At 42.0% G+C, this 24,175-nt stretch overlaps 1 protein-coding gene across 1 annotated transcript; it reads right to left on the reverse strand.

Moving 5' to 3' along the window:
• Positions 1-7,619: 7,619 nt before the first annotated feature.
• LOC117642845 (polyubiquitin-like) lies at positions 7,620-21,600 on the reverse strand. The gene is made up of 5 exons (XM_034381440.1): positions 21,489-21,600; positions 16,478-16,870; positions 13,730-13,941; positions 11,238-11,331; positions 7,620-8,267 (listed from the first exon to the last, which is right to left on the reverse strand). The coding sequence occupies exons 1-5, from the start codon at positions 21,528-21,530 to the stop codon at positions 7,863-7,865; spliced, it is 1,146 nt and encodes a 381-aa protein (XP_034237331.1). The 5' UTR covers positions 21,531-21,600; the 3' UTR covers positions 7,620-7,862.
• Between the last annotated feature and the right edge of the window lie 2,575 nt (positions 21,601-24,175).

Consider the following 24,175-nt stretch of genomic DNA (forward strand, 5'->3'; position numbering starts at 1 on the left):
CTCACATTTTTTCATCATATGCCATTGCTTCATTCAGTTGCATGGGTGTCGCCTTCTGTTTGAATCTCCAGTCCATCCCCAGCCTACGTGCTGTCACTCCTTCCACTATGTCAACGTCCCCTTGGATGTGGTTTTCTTTCAGTCATTTTAACTCTTGGATTTTTCTTGCAGTTGGCTCACTAGAATAAGGAAAAGTTTTTCTTTAGGAACTAATGAACCAATAATTTGTAATGTGTCTTGTAGACCACAGGGTTTAATCATTTCATGGTGAGGTGGGTGAAAGTATGTCCCACTATTGCCTAATAACTTAATTTTATTTACATGGGGAAATTCCCAGGCTGCCATTTCATTGTTTTGGTACTAAATCCTAGAGTGCATGTGTCTCTAATCTCTCAGAACAAATTTCAGACTTCTCTATTAATCCGAAGTAATTGTATTATTTCTCTTTTCAGCTATCATGAATGAATCTAGTGAGCCTCGCAAAAGTGGTCGGAGCAGAAAAACCCCACGTAGGAGTCTGGCTTCGCCTAGGCTCATCGAGCTCGTGGGCCAGCACCAAATTTTGTGGGATCCTAAGTTCCCAGGTCACAGTGACAGGACCCAAAAGGAGCTGGCCTGGACTGAGATCTCCAAGCACTTCTTTCAGAGTGATGGTTTGACTCTACTTTTCCATGTGCTGTATTATTGTGATCATGTTCAATTTGTTGCTTAGCTAACCACAGTCTCTGATTGCAGGTGAACAATGCAAGTACCATTGGGAGTTGCTCAGAAAAGCCAGATACAACAACGGAAGAGATGGGAGGAAAAATCAAAAGTGGTATTGCAACCAAGAATGCAAAAAAAACCATACATTTATGCTGAGAAAATGTCATTCCTCGATAACAAGTAAAGAAAAACAAATTTAGAAGTTTTAGAAGAAGGAGAAGAAATTTAGAAGAAGGAAATGGAGAAGGCACAGACGTTGAAAATAATACTGAAAATGACTTTACGGATGTGCCCTCTGACACCACTTACGTAGCTACTGACCTAGAATCTGATGCAGTGGAACATTCAATTAATATTCGCAATGAACAAGAACTGAAGAAGGCAATGAAGTACAGGAAGGTAGAGAAACCGATGGCCATGTCCAGCACTCTGTCTGAAATTGACATGTATTCTGAGAGTACTGTCTTAAATGTAAGTTTGAAGAGTGTTAAAAAAAATATTTTACTGAGTCTTCATTGTGATGTTTTAGGTTTTTTCTTTTGCTATTACAGGATTCGTCTCTAACTTTTTCAAAAACAGGAGAACGAAAGCCTTTAGGCACATTACAGCCTCAGGCAAATTCATCACCTTTCATTAAAGGCGTAGCCTTTACACGGATAACGTGTAACGGCCAGTCCGTATCCCTACGAAGTGACCGTTTCATGCGTTTCGTTAGAGAACTTTGGGGTAATTCTTTCCCAAGTCACCCGAGGTCCCGAAATCGATGTCTCCGATTTCGACGAAACTTTGTGGGTGTGTTCCCTATGTAGCAAAGAGCTCCAGAAAAAATTTTCAACTTTTTTGGTCGGCCCAAAAAATTTTAATCACGTATTTTGTAAAAAAACACTGAAACCTGCACTAAAAATTTGTTTGTTGCCTGAGGGCGACCTGCCCGGTGGATTTTTTTTCTTTTCATGGTACTGAAAAACAAGTCCCCGAGAGCCACTTTAAAAGTCACTTGTTCCAGGAGATATGGACCAAAAAATTCGTTTTTCGCGAATACCCAAAAAATGCATCCGAATTTTTTGATGATACTTTTTTTTTAGGAAGGTCCTGTGGTGGTCTATCACCCTTATTGGTTTTGGGTTTGGCCTATGGAAAACCGAATAAAAATTGCGTTTTTTCCGTTTTTTTCGCAGTTTTTGGCCCATAGTATCGCCATTTTAAGTCTGACTTAATGAGCGCCATTAGACTTTTTTTTCGCCTTTTCAAGACGAATCGATTGATGTAAGTTGAAGTCAAATCGGAGTATTTTGAAAAATCGCCTTTTTTACGATCGGGATCCAACTAATCTAGATGCGTAAAAAAGGCGATTTTTCAAAATACTCCGATTTGACTTCAACTTACATCAATCGATTCGTCTTGAAAAGGCGAAAAAAAAGTCTAATGGCGCTCATGAAGTCAGACTTAAAATGGCGATACTATGGGCCAAAAACTGCGAAAAAAACGGAAAAAACGCAATTTTTATTCGGTTTTCCATAGGCCAAACCCAAAACCAATAAGGGTGATAGACCACCACAGGACCTTCCTAAAAAAAAAGTATCATCAAAAAATTCGGATGCATTTTTTGGGTATTCGCGAAAAACGAATTTTTTGGTCCATATCTCCTGGAACAAGTGACTTTTAAAGTGGCTCTCGGGGACTTGTTTTTCAGTACCATGAAAAGAAAAAAAATCCACCGGGCAGGTCGCCCTCAGGCAACAAACAAATTTTTAGTGCAGGTTTCAGTGTTTTTTTACAAAATACGTGATTAAAATTTTTTGGGCCGACCAAAAAAGTTGAAAATTTTTTCTGGAGCTCTTTGCTACATAGGGAACACACCCACAAAGTTTCGTCGAAATCGGAGACATCGATTTCGGGACCTCGGGTGACTTGGGAAAGAATTACCCTTTGCATTACGGAGCGTTCGTTCCTCACGGTCCGAAGAGCATTTTGGACTATTTCACAAACGGGAAACCGAAACGGCAACCTCCGGTCTAAAATAGACTATTCTAGTCGTCGCCGACTGAAGAACAAGAAGAATCACAAAACCGGAAATGGCGCCGGCAACTTAACCTCACTCACCCGTCCGAGCTCATCATTAATAAAGTTTTTCGATTCGACACTGTTTCAAAATCAATTTAGCTTGTGTCAAATACTTTTTGTCAAAGGAAAGAAATATATTTTTGTTAGCATTGATGGCACAGGAGCTCATCAAGAGGGGGTGGATTCAGGGCATCGGAGGATCCCCCGAGCGCAGGCGGCGCTGCAACTGTATCAGCTCGAGGTAAGACTTCCAGTTATATTTTAATTCATTGTTTAAAATTTACACTGCAGACTTACCTACATACTTAGCATGTCCTTACAACTGCGAGCTTGCGAAGCGTGTGCCTATGGATGCACTTAGTATGTAGTTAAGTCTGCAGTGTAAATTTTAAACAATGTCTGTAGTAACTGCAGCATCCAGAATTGTCTTTTGACAAAAATTTGTTTGTTAACTTTGTTAATTTTCGTTGTACTACAATTTATTTCCTTGTCACAATAGAAGGTGTAATAATTTTGTTTTTGCAAGGGTCACAAGTCTTTCTCTTTCTTTACAGCTGGAAGCGCAGAAGAATCTGCGGAGGGCGAGGGCGGAGGTCGAGCGGCTGCACACCATGAGGGCGACCCTCGAAGAGCAAGTAGCCAGAGGGTCCCAAGGAGCCAGAGGAGGCCGAGGGGGCGGATGAGGGCGCGGCAGCTCTGGCTACGTAGCAGGGGCCATCAGGGCAATCCTGAGCGCAGCAAATTCAGGGTAAGTGTTTTTGTTCTTGTTTCGTTGTTTTGCAGTTTGGAAGGGATTACTTGGTTGGTCTCGATATGATAGAATAAATACGGTTATATTAAATATATTCAATATGTTTCTAATCTGGTCTTTAATCAATCTTGTTTATCTTACAGCTATGGAAGGCTCTATCGGGGAAGGCGCCGGCGGCGGGCAGGACGCGGCGGACGCGGTGGTCGGGGCTGGGGCCAAGAAGCTAACTAGAAAGGGAGTATGGGGCGATTTGTAACAGGGGCGATTCGTAACAAATGCGTAAGTGGAGGGAGCAGAGGAAAATCTGAGTATGGCCCCTCTTTCGCTTCAAGTACAGGGTCCTTGAACAATCGAAGCGGATGTGATCGGTGCTCAGGTATAGTTTTGGGGGGCGTCTGAAATATAGGGTACACTGAAATTTCGGCATACAGGCAAATCTTTTATTTTGAGTTCTAGGAAGTTTCTGTCTGAGGCTCCCCAGGTATGAATCACCATCGAAGTACCGTTGGGGCCTTGAAGCGTGACCCCTTTACAATGTAAACACGTGGCATAAGTTGCTTTTACTTTGTCCAGTCATAGTCGGGGACGGATTTCTTGCGTAACAGGCATTTGGGGTGATTCGTAACAGACCCGTATAAAAACAAGAATTTAAGTAGTTTTTGCTGTTAAATGCTTGAATTATTTCTCGAATCATCTGCTGTTTTAATCCAATACATTTACACAGCTCGAAATGCATTTTAAAGCGAGTTATTCTATGCTTTCCTCTAAAATGGAAAAAAGTGAGGTTAGGATTGACATAGCCTATCAGTTAGTGCTGAGGCGGTCAACGGCAGCTTGTAATGTAGATTTTTAGACGTCTGCAGGACACCCGAAGAACAACTGGTGGAGGAGATAACATTCCCGACGATGTTTCATTTAATGTGTAGGATGTTATGAAAAGCCCCATGGCTGTTACAAATCACCCCATGCTGGGGCGATTCGTAACAGCATGCAAGGGTTTGGAAAACGTCTTAGATTGCAAAGATTACGGACGCCAGATTGATCCAATGGAGCTGCACAGTCTGGATGAAGGGCCAGACTGCTCAACTGGCACAAGTTTGACACCGATATGCAGAATGTTCTTAATTTTGTATAGAGAATTCCGAAATCTGTTACAAATCGCCCCATACTCCCTTAGAGAGCTGTCGCGAGTAGACTTAGATCTGTCGTGAGTAGAGAAGGACTGTACGTTTTTAAGATCTTTTGCGGGGGTTGGGGCTTTAAATTTTTCTTTTTCCGAGGGGCCTCCTCACATTATTCCCCTTCGCCCAAAGGCCCCTGCTTTTAAATTACGGGGGGTATTTGAATTTTTTATAAAATATTATAAAAAGGGCCCATGATTTTTTTTCCCCCCCAAAATAAAATTAAACCAAATTAACTTTAAAATTTTAGAAAAAACTAAAAAAAGGGGAAACGTATACTCCACCGTTACTTTTCCGAAACAAAAAGCGTTTTTAAAGTTGAACGAAACCCCGGGATTTCTCCGAAATTTTTTGGAAATTTTAAAAACGAAGAAAAAAACCTTGCCCCTTTTAAAAGGGGGGCGGTTAAATTATTTTAAAATTTTTCACATTTTAGGGAAGCCCCTTTTAAACATTAGTGAAAATTTTGGGAAAAGACCTTAAAACCCCTCCCCTCCTACCCAAAATTTCCCATGCGGGAGGGGAAGGAAATTTTGGAAAAAATTTAAATAAATATTATAAAATTTTTCCGGGCCCCAAAGATTACCCCTTTCCCCCCAGAGGGAAATAAAAAAATATCCAAAACCAAAATTATATTAAAATTCCATAAAATTTTTTGGGAAGAAATATTAAAAAACCAAATTTCCCGGGGGGGTTTCCTTTTCCCAGGGTTTTCCCCTTTTGGGCAAACCCCCAAAAAAAAGGGCCGTTTAAATTTCCCAACTTTCCCATTAACGGGAAAAGGGAATTTTCAAAATTTTTGGAACCCCTTAAAGCGGGGGAAAAAATTTTTTGCCCCTTTTAAATTTTAAAAATGGACGTTAAATTTTGGTTCCCTCGGGTGAAAGTTTTTGGCCTTTAAACTTTCGGGGAAAAAAAATTTAGGAAATTTATTGAAAATTTTGTTCCTCCCCTGACCCTTAAAAAAGAAAAAAAAAAGGTGCCCAATTTTGGGAACCCATAATTTTCGCGAAAAGTATTTTAATTTTTGGGAAATTATTTCCCATTTTTTATATTAACGGGGCCCCAAAAGATATACCCCCATAAAATTAACCATTGGCGAAAGTTTTTAATTTGAAAATTTATGGGGGGGGTAACAATTTTAATTAACTTTCCTTAAACTTATAGGGAAAAGGCCTATTTTTTCCCACATTTTTTATATTTTTTCCCTTTTTGGGAAAAGGGGGTTCCTCCGTTTGCCCAAAAAATTTTGGGGAAACCCCCTTTTTAAAAGGGGAAAAGGGGAACCCATTTTAAAAATTTAAATTTTTGGGAAAAAGGGGAAAAGTTTCCTTTAGGGCCCCGGGGAAAATTTTGGGGGTGTTCGAAGGGGTTTTAACATTTTTTAAATAAAAAAGGGGCTTTTTGTCCCCATTTTTTAAATTTTTTTAAAACCCACATGACAATGTATAAATTTTTTTTGCCACATTTTTTTTTCAAATTTTGAAAAATTTTTTTTTTCCCCTTGGGACAAAAAAATTTTCCCATAATTTTTTAATGTGCCCAATTTTTTCCTTTTCGGGGACCCCCCAAAATTGTATCGCCATCGGATGTGTTTAAAAAATTTCATATATCCAGGGGACAAAAAAAGAGTGCCATGACATTCAGTGCGTTCAACCCCCAACTGTAACTGACACTGCACCCGATCATCGAACCGAGATGGGGCAGATCCTACATAAACCCGGGTTTTTCCCCAGACCGGGTTTGGATAGGGGAATCGAACCCCCTACAAAAAATGGTCGATTCCATCCCAAACCCCTAGAAATTCATCTCCCCGTTTTGGGAAATGACATTTTTTTTCGGGGTAGGGGTCATTATAAAAAGGTCCCATGTAAAGGGTTTTGCGATATCTGGCCCCGTTTGGCTGTGGTAACATAGCAAAATTTTCACTTTAGTCACAACCCAGGCTTTTATTTTTTCCCCGTACTTACTGAAAGTTTTAAGGTGTTTTCTGAAAAGGGTTTTGTTTTGAAACAAGAGGGGGGGAACACGATGGAAAGGGTTTTCGAGAAAATTTGGATGTATTTTTGATGTGTTTTTCTCCATTACAGGTGATTTTTTTTTTTTGGGAAAAATTTCCGGCTGTTTCCCCCAAAAAAAGGCAAACCCCTTATTGGGGGTGTAAAAATTTTTTCCCTTCCCAACCCAGGGTTTTTCCGTGAAAAAGGCCAAAATTTTTCCCGCCTGGGGGATTTCCCCGGGCGGTTTTCCTTTGGAAAATATTTTTTCCCTTTTCCCCTGGGAATAAAAAGGGGGCTTTTTGCCTTGTAAATGAAAAATTCCTAAAAGGTTTCCCCCCTTTCCCCCCTTAGTTTTGGGTTTTGGGAAGCATTGACCTCTTTTGGCATTCCTTGGGGTTTTTCCCAAAACCAAAACTTTCCCGGGGGGGTTTTTAATCTCTTTTTCGGGGTAAAGAACCATTGTCGAAAAAAATCTAATAACTTCCAGTTAGTACGGAGAGAAAAAAAAAAGAAAATGTCCAAATGTGACGACAGTGAAAACTTCGCTACGTTATCACAGCCAAACGGGGCGAGATATCGCAAAAACCCTTTGATGTGGGATCTTTCATTATGACCCCTACTTACCCGTAAAAGAAGTTTCATCCAAATCGAAGAGATGAACTTCCAAGAGTTCGTTGGTTCGGCATAGAATCGCCCGAACGTTAGGTAGAACTTGGTAAGGAACATCTCAGTGTTTTGACCACACGAACCTTTCGTTGTAAGTTTGTATTTGAGCAAAATCGCGTACAAATCTGTACGAAAAGTTCGTGTCCACAAAAAAATACTGAGATGCCTGGAACGAAATTGGTACAAAAACATTTGGTGCGGAACACTGCGCTGCAGGTTTAGGTTTACACATGCTAAATAACAACTATCAAATTTACTCTTATCAGAGTAGATATATTTGAAAGGTTCGCTCTTCTCAAACAAAGGCGGCTTTTTTTTCAGCACAGCAAACAAAAGAGACATACAAAGCTTACGGTACTAAATCAGGACCAAGCACATAAAAATATCTGTGGTCAACAGAAGTGCGCATCGTTACAATGAAAAAGTTAGATAAAAAGCACGTTTTACCAAAAGTACATTGAGTACAACATTGAGTACTGAGACGGCTCAACAGCATCACGCCTTCTGCTCTTGCACAAACACGTCAAACTGGAGTTTGACGCTGCTTTGCCACCGCACCACGAATCGGCAGCCGACCGTCTCCGGGGGCGGGACGACCTCTCCGGACAGGATCCTGCCCACCGCCAGCTGGGTGGCGGCCCGCTGCGGCTGGGCAGGCGGGGCGGGGACGGGCTCAGCGCCCTCCGGGGCCGCAGCGTCCTCGTCCGCAGCCAGCTCCCCTCGCGCCCAGGCAGTGTGGCTGCCGCCACCGCACAGACGCAGTACCAGGTGAATGGTCGACCGATGCCCAACGCCGTAGTCGAGGAGGGTGCAGGCCTCCAAAAATTGACGGCCGGCGAAAATGAGTCTCTGTTGGTCGGGCGGAACACCTTCTGAGGCCATGATCGCCTGCTTCACCATCTGGAACATGCCGCGGTGTGCTGCGTGAGAATCCACACAGAAGCGTAAGAAGCTCAAGACAAAAGTAAAAAGCCTTCACGAGGAACTATTGAAACCTGAACCGAACATGGTTTGAAGTTTCCTTCACTGGTAAAACACAGGCGCAGGCGGGTCATTCCCCGCCGAATCGACGAAGGTCTGTTTTTGAGGTCGATGGATTCGGTCCAAACCACTTTTAATAGATGCATGGGGACCCAAAAAAAACCCTCTAAGAGGATTTTTTTTAAAACATTTAGGGAAATTTAGTGAAATTTTGTGAAAACAGTACTTCTTACCTTATCTCATGAAAGTGTGATGTGACCCCTATGGCTTCTATTTCCATTTCAACTAGCTTGGAGGGGTCCTGAAAACCTTCTCCTCTGACTGGAGGATAAAAATAGAAAAATTCCATTTGGTACATAAGAAAATTGATTTTAAAAAAATTGAAAAATGAGCATAATATTTTTACGTGGTTTCATAGTTTTGATGATACTTTATCCTAAGATAAACTTCAGGTGACTGCTTAAAACCACATAAATTCTGGCAATATCTTAACTGAATCGGGTGGATAACACTTAAATTTGAGCTAAAATTTTACTTGAAACTTATGACGACAAAACGCATTGACTCTACAATCAATTTTCAAAAAAGTGTAAAAAATACTTGTAAAAGCAGAGGAGAATGCGCACATTCATTATGCAAAATCAGCTCAAATTAATTTTAGATAATATCTTTGCCTCAGACATCTTTCATAAATAAACTTTCAAAGAAGATTACAAAATGTATAAAAAAATTCTTTGGGGATTAACTTGGAGAAACACTTCTGGTGTGCTCTGGAGTCCTAAATGCCTTTAGGACTTGGGCCCCCAATAATTTTTTTATTCGTTTTGTAATTTTCTTGGAAAGTTCATTTAATGTATGAAAGATGCCTGAGGCTAAGATATTATCGAAAATTAATTTGAGCTGATTTTGCATAATGAATGTGCGCATTCTCCTCTGCTTGTAAAATAGAGCATGGGTTTTTATTCCGCTTGAAAATTTAGTGTACTGACTTTACGCTTGAAAGGGGGAGGTAAGAATTTCTGACCTAGCTTGAGTTTTCTTGGCTTCAAGCGTAGCTCTTGTTAAACTTGAAGTCAAGAACAGGAGTACGGTTTAAGATTTTACGCTTGAGGACAGGCATAATACTACGCCTTAGTTTTACCAGTACAGACCACTTGCAAACAATGCAGACTCTGTAGAGTCAGCTGTTTGAAACAATGGACCACCATTACCACTAATGCCACCATGTACTCTACAAATCAAAGAGTGTACATGGTACGCTCTAACTGGAGCATGCCTGCAAGCACGCTCTAACTAGCGCATGCCTGCCAAGCATGCACTAACTAGTGCATACATGCCATGTACACGATAACTGAAGCGTACATTTTCTGCATAAGGGATAGGGAGTTTTCTGCATCAGGAAGCGTGTACATGGCATGTATGCACTAGTTAGTGCATGCTTGGCAGGCATGCGCTAGCTAGACCGTGCTTGCAGGCATGCTCCAGTTAGAGCATACTATGTACACTCTTTGATTTGTAGAGTACTCTATGGATTAAGGCTCAAATGGAGAGCAAAATATACATAAAATAAGGAGTGCTCAACATTTTGAACATCAATGGGTTGGATTCTTGAAGTGTTTAATCTGCCCTGACTTCAAGATGTATCATTAGTAACTTTTTGACCTTTGGAAATTGATTTTAGAGTCAATACGTTTTGTCGACAGAAGTTTCGAGTAAAATTTTAGCTCCAAATCAAGTTTTATCAACCCAATTCAGTGAAGATACTATTGCCAGATGAAATATTTTGTGGTTTTAAGCGGTCACCTAAAGTTTATCTTAGGATAAAGTATCATCAAAATTCTGAAACCACGTAAGAATATTATACTCATTTTTCAATTTTTTCATAAATTTTCTTATGTAAAAAATGGATTTTTTTTTATTTTTAACCTCCAGTCAAAGGAAAAGGTATTCAGGACCCCTCTAAGCTAGTTGAAATGGAAATAGAAGCCAAAGGGGTCTCATCACATAAGATAAGATGAGAAGTGCTGTTTTCACTAAATTTCCCTAAATGTTAAAAAAAATCCTCTTACATGGTTTTTTTTTTGGGGTCCCAATGCATTGATTTAAAGTGGTTTGGACCTAATCCATCGACCTCAAAAACAAACCTTCGTCGATTCGGCGAGGAATGACCCGCACGTCCGACATAGTAGAGCTTTACCTTTAAAAGCCCTACACAAACAAATTCACGCCCTTCCCCGACTCTCAGGCTGTTGCTGTTATTGACTTTTTGTCGTTTAGAGAAAATTATTTTACACAGCAATAAAAAGTACTATTTTCTAAATATCAATGAGAGATTTCATTCGTTATATTGACTCTCTAAGTCAATTTCCTATTGACAAGGAGTCAATAAGTAATTGACTTTACAAACAAAGTCAAAAATAGATGACAATGTAGTCTTTATAGTGAACAATATTGTACATGGTTACAAAGGAAATACTACATAATATTGGTGCTTATAAACTACGTAAGCTAAGGACAAAAAGTCAATAATGGCGAGAAAAAAGGTCAATACGATTCTGAGAGTCAACGGGCATTAAACGATTCACGGCGGTCCAAGGGCGAATCGTTTACGCCCCGCGTCGACCAGTTTAAAATCAATATGATCTGCCCAGAAAAAAAAACGGGAGCGAGATCTAAGGACGAACCTAGGTTAGGTACAGGTTCAATAGCCCCGTGTAGGATGGATTTAGACTGCAAGATTAGCGAACCTTTTGCCATACCCAAGAAAATCAAATCTGACACATCAAAATGCGCTCTTTCGGTTGGGGATGTGACAGACTCCGTGCGGCGTTTCAAATAGCCACTGGAAAGCTTTCAAGTTAGCAAATCGCAAGATAATTGGGAACTTACTTCTATGGTATCAGATTGCCGGCAGTGCAGCGTGGTTATCTTGCCAGTGAGTTGCTTGACGTAAATCTCTATCGCCAAGTCAGGGAACGGCAATCTGCGCATAAGAGGTCACTTAGAGAAACTAACTCCAGACAAAAGAGAAACACTTGGCTAAACACCTGCTCAGAACTGAACCAAACTTAGTTTGTGCGTTCCTTCCATCAACACTAACATGTTAAAAGATTCTGAAAATTGAGACCCATTTTGGTCAGACTTAGTAGTCTGAACCTGTGAATAACACTGAGAATGAAAGAGTCACCACCATCGCCCTACCATTGGGTAACGCACGCATCGCCGCTCAAATTTGGGTGACGTGCCAGCGGTGACCAAATTTTGGGCAGTCATAAAATCGTCGCCCAAATTTGGGTAACGTCGTCGGCGACGCCGTGAGGTCCCCGATGACGTCCTCCCGGGGCCACCACGATGACCCCATGTGGTGTTGAGGCCTCCGGTCATCGTGGTGGCCCGGAAGGACGTCATCGGGGACCTCCCGGGGTCGCCGACAAAGTTACCCAAATTTTGGGGAAACCCAACGCCTGTTACCAATTTTTGGGTGATGAAAATTTTCCCTCACCCAAAATTGGGCAAAGAAGTGCATCACCCCTTTAAAAGGGGGTGGTGGGACCCATTTATTTCAGTGAAGACTTGATTCCCGGGTGGAAGGATCTGTAGTGAAACTGCAGTTTAAACATAGTGCCAAAATCAGTTCCGAAATGCAGTTTTTGGTAAGAACAAAGTGCAGAATAAGTCCAGTTTCAGTTAGCTTATGGATCTGTGTTTGCTGTTTTATGCAAAAATGCTTTCTAACTGAACTGTATTTATTTACCCGGTATTAAGTACTATCTGTAGTTAAAAAGTGAAGTTAAAGTTTTTAATATTCTATTTTAATAGTCCACTACTGAAGATCCGCCTCACTTAATCGCAGCAGGATCTACAAAGGAAATAAAGTTTTGCTATACTTTTTTTCCCAAAGACAAACTGTTGAATGTTTTACTACAATTTGAGTAAATTTTTTGTTAAGGTAGTTAAGATGTCAAGCACTGCAACTTGAAATGAAGAAACAAAAAAAATTTCATTAGTGATTTAAAAAAATAAGGATTGAAAAGGAAATATCTCTTAGAAGTTTTAGTTATTTCTTTTAAAGGTTTACGTTGAAATACTTTACGTTGAGACTTTTTGAAGACACGACTAAACTTCATATGAAAACCTATATGGTGGATGTAACCAATTCTTAAATACTATCTGGTTTCTGTTGCTTTTTTTATAATGTTCCTATTGGGCAGGTAGCATGTGACAAAGTATCGTGGAAATCAACAAGCCACAAAAATTTTGCCAGCTTGTCGCCAAACAAAGTCAAAAAAAGTGGCATCAAATTCATTATGACTGGATGATAAAATGTCAACACAATAAAACTAAAAGCATTTTAGGCAGTGCGTCTCAGAAGTTAAAAGGTAACGACTCAATCGTTGAAAATTAAGACCTTGAAGGCTCTCTGAATTAAATCACTCCATGGTGTCTTGGTTTCTGAGACAAATTCATTAAAAATTACTTTTAGGACAAGTAAATTTCACCCCTAGTACAGAGTGGCTTATAGAAAACTGTAGTTTTCTAGCATTTAAAATTTCTAGTTCCCGAGGAAAGCCGGCCTTTCTATGTGGTCGAGTAGCCAAGCCCCTATCCTAAAGGGAAAGCTCAGTAGTGCAGTGGTCAAGGCCTCTGCTTCACAAGCCATGGGTCCGAGGTTCAACTCCCGGCAACATCCAAAAAAAAACACACGATTAACACGAAGTCAATCCCCTAAGGGGTAGAGGGAGGAAGAGTCTCCTCAAAACAAGGTTAAAAAATTTAAAAAAATTTTAAATTTTTAAACCCAAAAATTTCAAACTGCAGATTGTCTTCTCTTTTGAACTAACTCTGGCTGTGTAACTAAACTACAGTAAAACTGTACTTTGAACTATAGTCAAATGATCTGAAGACTAGGACAACCGGGTCAAAAACTATAGTTGTCCGAAATAACTGGTACTTTTTTGCAGTTTAATTGTAGTTGACTACACTTCAACTGTAGTTGAACTACACTTTACCTGCAATTATACAATACATTAAAGTATTTAAGGTATGAAAAAAAATATTTAAAAATTAAATTTAACATTACAAAAAATCTATATTTTTTCAATGTAGTTGAAACTGCAGATCCTTCCACCCGGGTTGAGGTGAACAAGCTAGCTTTTGGCCGATTCATATCCAAAAGAATGTGACACAATGCTCAAGCGAGCGTGGCATTTTGTCACGTTCGTTTCAACATGATGTCACGTGTCTCCTTCCTGGAATAAGAGTCTCATCTTAGCTTTTGGACGCTTTGACTGAAAGCTTGGTTAGGTTAGGTCAGACTCGAAGTGCTTTAATATTTGGACTAATTCTCGAAATTTAGAGACTATCAGCAGCGAAGGACGTACCTCTTCCGCATGGACAGCCGCACCCCGCGGCCAGTCAGGTTGCAGTCCACAACCAAGCGATCGCCGGCCACCTCCTTGCCGCGAAGGAACAGCGAGAAGCTGGGATTGATGCGGTACTGGTCCAGGATCGCTCCGCCGATCTTGAAGGCGGCCCGTTTGCAAAGCTCCTCCACCGTGTCCTCCGGGTCAAAGCCCACCAGCACCGAGGTGCACTGGTAAAACGAAAGCGTAGTATTACCCTCTGTTTCCAAGCCTTGACATCAAGCGTAACTGGCTCATCGGCGAAGATTCCCCCTACCCATCACTGTGGCAAAAAGGTACGGAAAATTCTGTTAATTTTTTTGCCAGGATTCTCCGTAGCCCTCTTATCAATATTCTCCGTAGGCTCTTACAGTATTCTCCGTAGGGCCGTACAATATTCTCTGTAAGTCCGCACAGTCTTCTCCGTAGGACCTGGAAGACTGTACACTGAAAATTGAGTGGCGAGACTGATGGCCAAAATTTGGTGAGACAAAAAAGTCTCGCCATTTTTTGGCGAGAAACAAAAGTCTCGCCATTTTTTTGGCGAGAAACAAAAGTCTCACCTGACGAGAAACAAATGTCTCGCCAAAATATGGCAATAATTGCAGCCCCACTCTATTTGATACTGGGAAATATATCCCAGTCAAGATCACTCCGGTAAACACATCACTAACTGCAGTCTTTCAATTACTCAAGTCGAAAATAATGCAGGGAGCCATCACTTTCAGTTATGAAAATATTAATGTAAGGTTATATGATGTGAATTTGGTTTGCGTCAGCAAAGCGTTGCCCAACTATTTACTCTGTTTGTCATCGTTTAAAAAGACATTGGTCCAGTGAGTCAGATCCTAAAAGGTCTCTTTCAGTGTCCATGTAGTTAAAGATAATGTATTTGATAAGAGGCCTAAACAAAGCGACATCCATGATGGCACATGTTCTTACTCACTCCTTCACTCTCATTCTAGGAACGTGACATCACGTTGAAACGAACGTGACAAAATGTCACGTTCGTTCGAGCATTGTGTCACATTCGTTTGGGTGTGAATTGGCCGAAAACCAGCTCGTTCACATTCAAACGAACGTGACACAATGCTCAAACGAACGTGACACTTTGTCACGTTCGTTTCAACGTGATGTCACGTTCCTGGAATGAGAGTGTTTGACTTATTCCAATCCCCAGCTAACCTTGCTGCACTTGTGCATTGTTGGAAGTTCCATGGACAGAACTCGGTTAAGAAACTCGAGGTAAGAAAGTTCCGTGCACTATCTAGCACTCCGTTTCGCCGTCTCCACTGGACAAAACGCCAAAACACAGCAGCACCACTTTAAATCGCCAACACAGATATAATAAAGAAAACATTTTAGTGAACAGACAAGTAACACAGCAACAGGGCTGCCACGTTGAAATTCATTTGTTGTCCTCGTTATGTCGTCTGCTACAGTAGCATTTGTTTTGCGGTAGTGCCAACCTGCACTGCCTTCCAGAAATAATTTTACAAGAAAAGAAAAAAAATGTATTGGTTGGCACTACCGCAAAACAAATGCTACTGTAGCAGACGACACAACGAGGACAACAAATGAATTTCACCATGGCAGCCCTGTTGCTGTGTTGCTTGTCTGTTCACTAAAATGTTTTCTTTATTATATCTGTGTTGGCGATTTAAAGTGGTGCTGCTGTGTTTTGGCGTTTTGTCCAGTGGAGACGGCGAAACGGAGAGTGCTAGATAATGCACGGAACTTTCTCACCTCGAGTTCATTAACCGAGTTCTGTCCATGGAATTTCCAACAATGCACAAGTGCAGCAAGGTTACCTGGGGATTGGAATAAGTCAAAGGAGTGAGTAAGAACTTGTGTCATCATGGATGTCGCTTTGTTTAGGCCTCTTATCAAATACATTATCTTTAACTACATGGACACTGAAAGAGACCTTTTAGGATCTGACTCACTGGACCAATGTCTTTTTAAACGATGACAAACAGAGTAAATAGTTGGGCAACGCTTTGCTGACGCAAACCAAATTCACATCATATAACCTTACATTAATATTTTCATAACTGAAAGTGATGTCTCCCTGCATTATTTTCGACTTGAGTAATTGAAAGACTGCAGTTAGTGATGTGTTTACCGGAGTGATCTTGACTGGGATATATTTCCCAGTATCAAATAGAGTGGGGCTGCAATTATTGCCATATTTTGGCGAGACATTTGTTTCTCGCCAAGAAATGGGGAGACTTTTGTTTCTCGCCAAAAAAATGGCGAGACTTTTGTTTCTCGCCCAAAAATGGCGAGACTTTTTTTCTCTCCCCTAGGATGGAATGAATTCTGACCTTTGACTTTTCAGTGTTTTGGCGATACAATTGAGTATCGCCAACAAACGGCATTACGGAAAAGTATTGCCTTAAGAACGGCGATACACAGAAGTGTCGCCAAAACCACAGCATTAAACTAAGGACTTGTCCCCTTGATCTGTTCAGAGTTTATTGCCAAATCGTGGCAATACTCCGAAGTATAGCCAAATTTTGGCGATACTTTCGTGTATCGCCGTTTTGAAGGCAATACTTTTCCGTAAGGCGGTTTATTGGCGATACTCAATTGTATCGCCAAAAAAGGTGCTAAAACTATTGCCTTTGGATTTGCAGTGCAAATGCATGAGGGGATTTCCCGAGTATGCTTCATTTCAAGCGTAATTTTATGCTCGACTCAGACATAGAGTTACGCAAGCTTTACCATTGTGTCGGGACAAACGAAGCCCGCCGGCGCGTCGATGAGTGCGCGCACGCAGCCGCGCTCCCGCATCTCGAGGGAGTGGAGGCAGGCCAGCCCGTGGTCCGACAGCGTGCGGTCCAGACGCAGCTCCTCGCCGTCCCGGAACAGGCCGTGCACGTGGTCGATGTGGCCCGGCACCTTGTCCAGCACGGCCTGCAGCTTGTCGGCGGACTGCGCCACCACCAGCGTCTGGCCCTGCCCGTGCCGCACCTGCAGCCACACCGTGGGCCCCGCCCGCTGCTCGCCGCACACGTGCAGGGTGGCCGGAAACAGCCCCCGCGGCACGGCGCCGGCCCAATCCCTGCACAGCTGCTGCTCGGCGCGCGGGATGCCCAGCTCACGCTCCAGGATGGCCTGTGAACACGGCGTGAAGAAGCAGCACATCAGGGCAACAGCCAACCGTCACTCAAGGTGGGAAGAAGTACCATCCTCATGCTGTGGGGCATTTGTTACATTAAGTCCGATTTTGGTACACGACGACCAATGACAATTTCCTGTTTTTGATGACAGCACTTGATTGTGCTCAAAGTTTGGGTACAGTAGACAAATCAAGCGAGGAACAGGAATCGGGTCCCCGTTGGTTGATGCGAAACCAAAATAATTTGGCTTTCTCTTTTTGTGAATGTTTTTCTCTTTTTCAAAGGTTTTACGTTTGACACAAATTTTGGTCCATCGGATGCGTGTACTTCGTACAGAAAAGTCCAAACTAACATATTCTGAGGGAAAAAAAATTGAAAACGCCGCGCAAATACCACAGGTGCTGAAAAAAAAATTGAAAAACGGTCATTTCTGGGCAAGGGAAGGTGGGGTACCATGTGACGGTATTTGTTCAAGTGCCCGTCAACCCAAAAATACCAATCACATTTCATCCATAAGAAGTCATTAGAACAAAATGATTCTTCACCTTATAATTTCTGTTGAGATTTCTAATTTATCTGTTTTGGTTGCTGAGTTATCCTGAGTTGAATGGGCCTAAGTCAAAGTGTCACTTCGTACCCCACGCAGTACACCATGTGACAGCATTAGTGCACCATGTGACAGTGGCCTATTTTCAGGGTTTAAATCCTATTCAGCGTACCTATACGCAAAGAATGAATGAAGAAGTCTTCCAGCTTTTAATTTTCGTTTTTTATCAATTTATCATCTTTGGTTCGCGAGCAATGAAGGTTTTTGGCTGAGCGATAGCGAAGCCAGTTACTCCAGTGGGGTTGGAAAACTTTTTCTGTCTGTCTGTTTGACTGTGAGTGTACACTACTCCTCCTGAACGGCTCGGCCGATCTGGCTGACATTTTGCAGGCTCATTAGGTATGTTCTTGGCTCGGCACACGCAAAATTTCACTTTCCTAGCTCAACTGGTTCAGTTTTTATAGCCGAAAAACACCTTTAAAAATGGCGAAAAATCGAGTTTTCTGCAGTTAGACATGAGAAAAGGGCGCCCTGGAGTCCCAGCTTTTTCGGGCCGGGACGCCGCCTGGCCGAGGTTTGCACCACTTTGCGGCTAAACGGCTCATCGCACAACATTTCTGACTAGCTCAGAAGATTCAGGAAGGTCTTTTACGTGCCCCGCACTCAAGACTCCTTACGGACACCATGTATCCGCAATACGGACGGTTTTGTGCATGCGTAATGGATGGATTTTGGTTGTAATACGGATGATTTTATCCGTAATACAAAGGTTTTCGTGTCCGTAACATACAGACGAAAATATCCGTATGGTACGGACGTAAAACTCTTTGTAATACGGATGATTTCATCCGTATTACAAGCAAAATCTATCCGTAATTGCAATTGCACAAAAATGTCCGTAATACAGATAGGATGTATCCGTAAGAAGTTTACACTCTCACTTCAGGAACGTGACATCACGTTGAAACGAATGTGACAAACTGTCACGTTCCTTTGAGCATTAAGTCACGTTCGTTTGGACGTGAATCGGCCATAAATTAGCTTATTCACGTAGAAACGAACGTGACACAACGCTCAAAGGAACGTGACAGTTTGTCACATTCGTTTCAACGTGATGTCACGTTCCTGGAGTGAGAGTGTAGTGTGCGGCGTCGTTACATTTTGATTTGGTCAACCGGGGACCGAACGCGGCGAGCCTGAAGGGCGGCAGTGTGGCGCGGGCGAGGGTCTGCAGCGGCTGGCTGCCTGATGGCTGGCCGCCGGCTACCCCCACCCTACCGCTACAGGCCAGTAGACGCCGATTTCTTGGTTCAAACTTGTGTTAGGTGTGATATTACACGCTTAGACGAAGACAACGTGTCGTTTTCACCGTTATTTCTTCTTAAAAGGCACGAAATATTCACCAAGCGGTAGGGTGGGGGTAGCCGGCGGCCTCACCCCTCCTTTCAACGTGATGTCACGTTCCTGAAGTGAGAGTGCATGGAATTCCATAGCGAATGGCAGTAGTGTCACATCAGGGAGTGGCAACGCTGTACACGTATGCTGACGCCATGTTCGACCCCCCCTTAAATCATGGTTCATTTCAAGGAGATACTCTCTGAACCCAGCAAAGGAATCGAATGAAACTTGAGTGCGGCATCAAGTTAAAAGGTCATATTAAAGTAATAATTAAACGAGAGCACACTTACGATCAAATCACTCCTCGTAACCGCATCGCGAAAATAAGAGAAAAATGGGGTTTTGTTAAAATCGCTACAAGAAAAGTGTCTACTTATATTTTCAAAACGTTAATCTTGGAAAGTTTTTGAGTTTGTGAGTTGAAACCTGGCCTAAACACTTCCTCAATTCATATGTTATCGTAATAACGAAACAGCTTGGCTCTAATGGACTTCGTACTTTGAATCTCGTCGAAGTAAACTAATGTGCAAGGGGTGGCCGAACATGGCGTCAAGAAAGATGCAGGGCGTTGCCACCCCCTGGTCACATGGTGCCCAGATCAGGGGAAACAGCAGTAACGCTCAAAGTTTATGCCGTAGAGAATCGAGCCAAAGCTTATTTTGCGCTTAAAACATCAAAGAAGAACATCTTGCCAGGCATATGTCCTTAAAATGTATTTTAAAGGTAAAAAGCGGACGCGGCGGGAACCAGAAAAAGTTTCCAATGAGATATTTTAATACGGTTTCCAATTCTGATCGCTACTATTCCCATCCTTTTCGAAGGAGAGTCGCGACCTATTGCACGTCGATTCTCCTTCATGATACCTTCCTTCGAGTCTTCTTACCGCTGTTGGATAGCAAAGCCGTTTGGGAGAAAAAGCCAAAGTCACATGGTGGCCGTGTCACATGGTACCCCACCTTCCCTTACCTCTGCAGTTACGATAGTTCTACACTCTAGAGTTCTTACGGATTACTTCATCCGTATTACAAACAAATTCATCCGTACCTTACAAACAGTTTTGCGCAAGCGTAATACGGATAGCCTGATTTGTAACATACGGATGGCTTTGTCCGTAACAGATGTAGCTTTGTAACTACGGATAGTCTTACAGAATCCAAAGTAATTGCATTCATCGACACTCGTTATACAAACAGAATTCATAAATTACTCGTTGCCATACTGAGCGGAAACAGATAAGCAGTATATTATACTTTTTAATGCCAATTATCTTTTTTATGCACTAGCAAGCACTTTTACTTTTATTTGGCACATAATAGAGCTATTGATTGAGTTACTTGCTGATACGATAGACACTCTTGGGTAACGGTGGAGCAGGGCCACAGCAGAAAAAGATGTACTTACCGCCCAAATTTGGTGTTGATTATGAAATCACTGCATTTCAATAATCATACTGAGCAACTGTTCAATCTAACCAACCAGTTATTGTGGGCAGTTCCACAAAACATTCTACCATACTCAAGCTATACTGTAAATGTTTTCTTTTGAAGTTGGTGCGCTGGTGAGGTTATACTGTCTGCTGATCTGATACCGTATGCTGGAAGAACCGAGTGACAACAAAAATCACATGCACTGACTTCTTCAGTGTTTGCAAACAATGCCATCCTTGATGGACTTTGGGGTGAGACACCATCGCTGACACCAATTGTGAAGGCCTTAATTGTGCCTAAAATCGGCAGCACAAACAGCGGAGCGGAGTGTTTTTCTAAACACCGTCCCGCTAAACTTTTCATACGTGAAAGTATGAGAAATCCAACATTCACAGTCACCCCTTTGTTTCTGTGTAGATTAACCTCGTTTAGTTTGGTTTAAAATCAGAAACTACGATGATTTGCAAGTTTCTGGTTCATAAAAGTTATTAATTCACTTATTCTTTGAGAAGTGATGCTTGTGTCTGCGAAAACTGGACGGCTGTCAGTCATGTTAACACACACTTATCTGCTGTGGAGGATTGGAGACGTTGGGGGTGCTTTTATTATCACAGGTAAATTCTCTGCTTCCCAACAACATACATTTATAAATATACCAATACTTTTGTTTATATTTCAATTCTTTCTTCAATAAAAATGTTAGGTTAGGTTTCTTAGAGTGTCATTTAATAACTGTTGGACTACGGCCAAAATGGCACTTAGAAGATTTTAGTTTGGATAATCAATAGGTGAATGATGCAATATACAGGAAAAGTACTGTTCTTAGTTTGAAAACTAATGAAACTATATTGCACCTTATTAGTCTTCATATTGAAGTTAAGTTGATGTTAATATGGATTGGTAGGTTCAGATCAGGATTACGGACAAGTTGAGTTGATAATACGGATGGGTTTAGTAGCCGTAATTATGGATCAATAGTTGTGTTTGTATTTACGGATAATTTTGTCCGTACAGAAATTCTCAAAACCTGAAGATGCTTTTTATCCGTAATACAGATGTCAAACTCCGTAATATGGACAAGCCCATCCGTAATTACAATGAATCAATTTTGTCCGTAGCTTACGGTGATGACTTATCCGTAAGAACTCTAGAGTGTAAGTCTGCACTGAAAGTTAGGACTGTCTTAGATCTGCACTGACAGATGGGATTATTCTCTCAGGACGCGTCGAAAATTTACTCACCTTGAGCGAGTCGACGGAGGCGTCTGCAGGCACGGCCAGCATGGCCTGGCGGGTGGGCGTGATGACGCGGAGAGGCACCACGCGGCCCGGCTGGGCGTCCAGCAGGCGCCACTTGAAGCCCTCCAGCAGCGCGCCGCTCTCCTCCGGCCACAGCGCCACGCGCCACTTGGTGCGCCGCACGCCCTGCAGGTCGGCGGCCAGCTCGCCCACGGCGCGGCCCCGCGCGTCCCGCAGCGCCTCCACCAGCATGCTGCGGCCGCCGGTGCTCTCGTCGCGCTGCACCGTCAGGCTGCAACGGGCCACCCTCCGTCAACGACCCGTTGGCCACAAGGCCGGCGAAGGCGCAAAGGAGCGGAGTACGGCTCACTAAATGTTTTGTACAATTTTGTACGAGACATCATAGTTTTTTGTGCACACGAAATTTTCGTGGGGTAAGGTTACCAAACATGGATCACTTTTTAAATAATCTTCTCTATATCGAAATTAAGTATGGGTTGACTACTATTTTTGAGTCTAATGTTGATGTTTACCTCACTGGTCATATAGCTACCAGAAATGGAACCTCTAGCTCGAACACTTTGGAAGTTGTGAGGACAAGAAAATATGACTATTTTTGCTAAGGTTAGGTTAGGGTGGTCCAATCATGGATCACCCCACCAGCGTTTGGACACAAGGCAAGGTATGCATTCAGTAGTCCCAACATATCAAAGTAGTCCGTCGAAAGTGCACGATGAAAAATTTTGAAGTGACTGCGGTGATTGCTTGGCCCAGAATCAGGGGTGCAAAAATCACCTTTTTGAACGTCATTTTTCCATCGATTTTCGGGGGCCTGTTTTAGGTGTCTTTCTAAACGCAACCCTGCAGAGTAGAGAGACGCAGTTGCAAACTTCTCAGATTCACATCGAACAGTCAAAGGGTCAGTCTAAGCAAGGAAAGACAGAAATTCAGAATCTGGTCACCTGGTCTTTAGATAAAGACCGCCAAACAGAAATGATCCATGTTTGGTACCCCGATTCATGTTCGGCACTTTACCCTACAATTTTCGTACGAAAAACTGCACATTTTTTGCCATTTTTGTTCAAAATCGTGCAAAATTTTGTATAAATTTGTTCGAAAAGTTCGTGTGCACAAAAAACTGTGATGCCTCGAACAAAATTTGTACAAAAAAATTTAGTGTGGGTGGCCCAAAATGTTGGCCACTTTCTCGGATGGACCAACGCCGCCCAAAGTTGGATTCACACCAAATGTTATGTACAATTCTGTACGGGACACCACAGTTTTTTGAGCACACGAAATTTTCGTACAAATTTCGTACAAAAAACTGCACATTTTTCATCATTCTTGTACAAAATTTTGTACAAAATTTTGTACAAATTTGTACGAAAAGTTCACGTGCACAACAAACTGAGATGTCTCGTACAAAATTTGTAGAAAAACATTTAGTTAGAATTCTACGTAAAGAAAAAGTGATCTCTTGTCCTTTCCTTTCTTGATCCGATGAATTTAAGTACTGCCTCCAATGCAAGATAATTTTTACAGGGTTCCCATTTTTAAAGCAAAACGTTTATTTGTTTGATTTGAAACGCAAAATACGAAAATAAACCCAATATGTTGTTTCGGATGTTTGCCCTTTCTGTGGGCAGCAGAAATTTTTGACCGAGATGAATAGGATTGGGCGCAAATTAGCGGTTTTATTTCTGGTATTTTGACAGAGTGTTCTACACTGGAATGACAACTTGCTAGGCAAATAAAACCACGATAGAGCGAAAGTTGGAAGGGTTTCACTGAGAATGAATGAGTCACGATCACGACTTAAATTTTGAGCGAGGAATTCTTTATCACCCAAATTTGGGTGAGGAAAGTTCCCTCGCCCAAATTTGGTTCATAATACTATGGAGCCATGTAAACTGATACACCTTTCCTCGCCCAAATTTGGGCGAGGAAACAATACTCGACCAAAATTGGGTATTGATCATGAATCTTTGCCTTTGAAAAATCGTGTTTTGGGCCGACTTTAAGCAGCCTCTGCGTCTGATCCGAGGTGGGCCTTCGTGCTTTCTCAACAGGCATTTGGTCTTTGGACCTTCCTTTAGCATGCCTTTGTTATAGAAGGCGATTACACAGTAAACTTCTTACGGATACATCCTATCTGTATTACGGACATATTTGTGCAATTGCAATTACGGATAGATTTTGCTTGTAATACGGATGAAATCATCCGTATTACAAAGAGTTTTACGTCCGTAACATACAGACGAAAATATCCGTATGGTACGGACGTAAAACTCTTTGCAATACGGATGATTTCATCCGTATTACAAGCAAAATCTATCCGTAATTGCAATTGCACAAAAATGTCCGTAATACAGATAGGATGTATCCGTAAGAAGTTTAGTGTGTATACGCCTTAGTTTGGGAGCAGTATTCGCTCAAAGTTGATCAAAACCGACTTTGAAGCCATTTTTGACCGTTTTGATCAACTTTGAGCCAATACTGCTCCCAAACTAAGGCAGATAATCACTCTCCGTAACAAAGGCATGCTACACTCTCATTCCAGGAACGTGACATCACGTTGAAACGAACGTGACAAACTGTCACGTTCGTTTGAGCATTGTGTCACATTCGTTTGGGTGTGAATTGGCCGAAAATCAGCTCGTTCACATTCAAACGAACGCGACACAATGCTC

Source organism: Thrips palmi, unplaced genomic scaffold (genome assembly GCF_012932325.1).
Source record: "Thrips palmi isolate BJ-2018 unplaced genomic scaffold, TpBJ-2018v1 HiC_scaffold_16, whole genome shotgun sequence".
NCBI classification, from domain to species: domain Eukaryota; kingdom Metazoa; phylum Arthropoda; class Insecta; order Thysanoptera; family Thripidae; genus Thrips; species Thrips palmi.

Bases quoted from the DNA above. Each gene is read 5' to 3' on its own strand.
- LOC117642845 (XM_034381440.1), bottom strand. From the start codon at position 21,530: ATGCTGGCCGTGCCTGCAGACGCCTCCGTCGACTCGCTCAAG. The intron at 11,332-13,729 runs GTACGTCCTTCG...TCTTATGCGCAG, and splicing joins CGGCTGTCCATGCGGAAGAG to ATTGCCGTTCCCTGACTTGG. The intron at 8,268-11,237 runs GTAAGTTCCCAA...GGCATGTTCCAG, and splicing joins GGCAATCTGATACCATAGAA to ATGGTGAAGCAGGCGATCAT.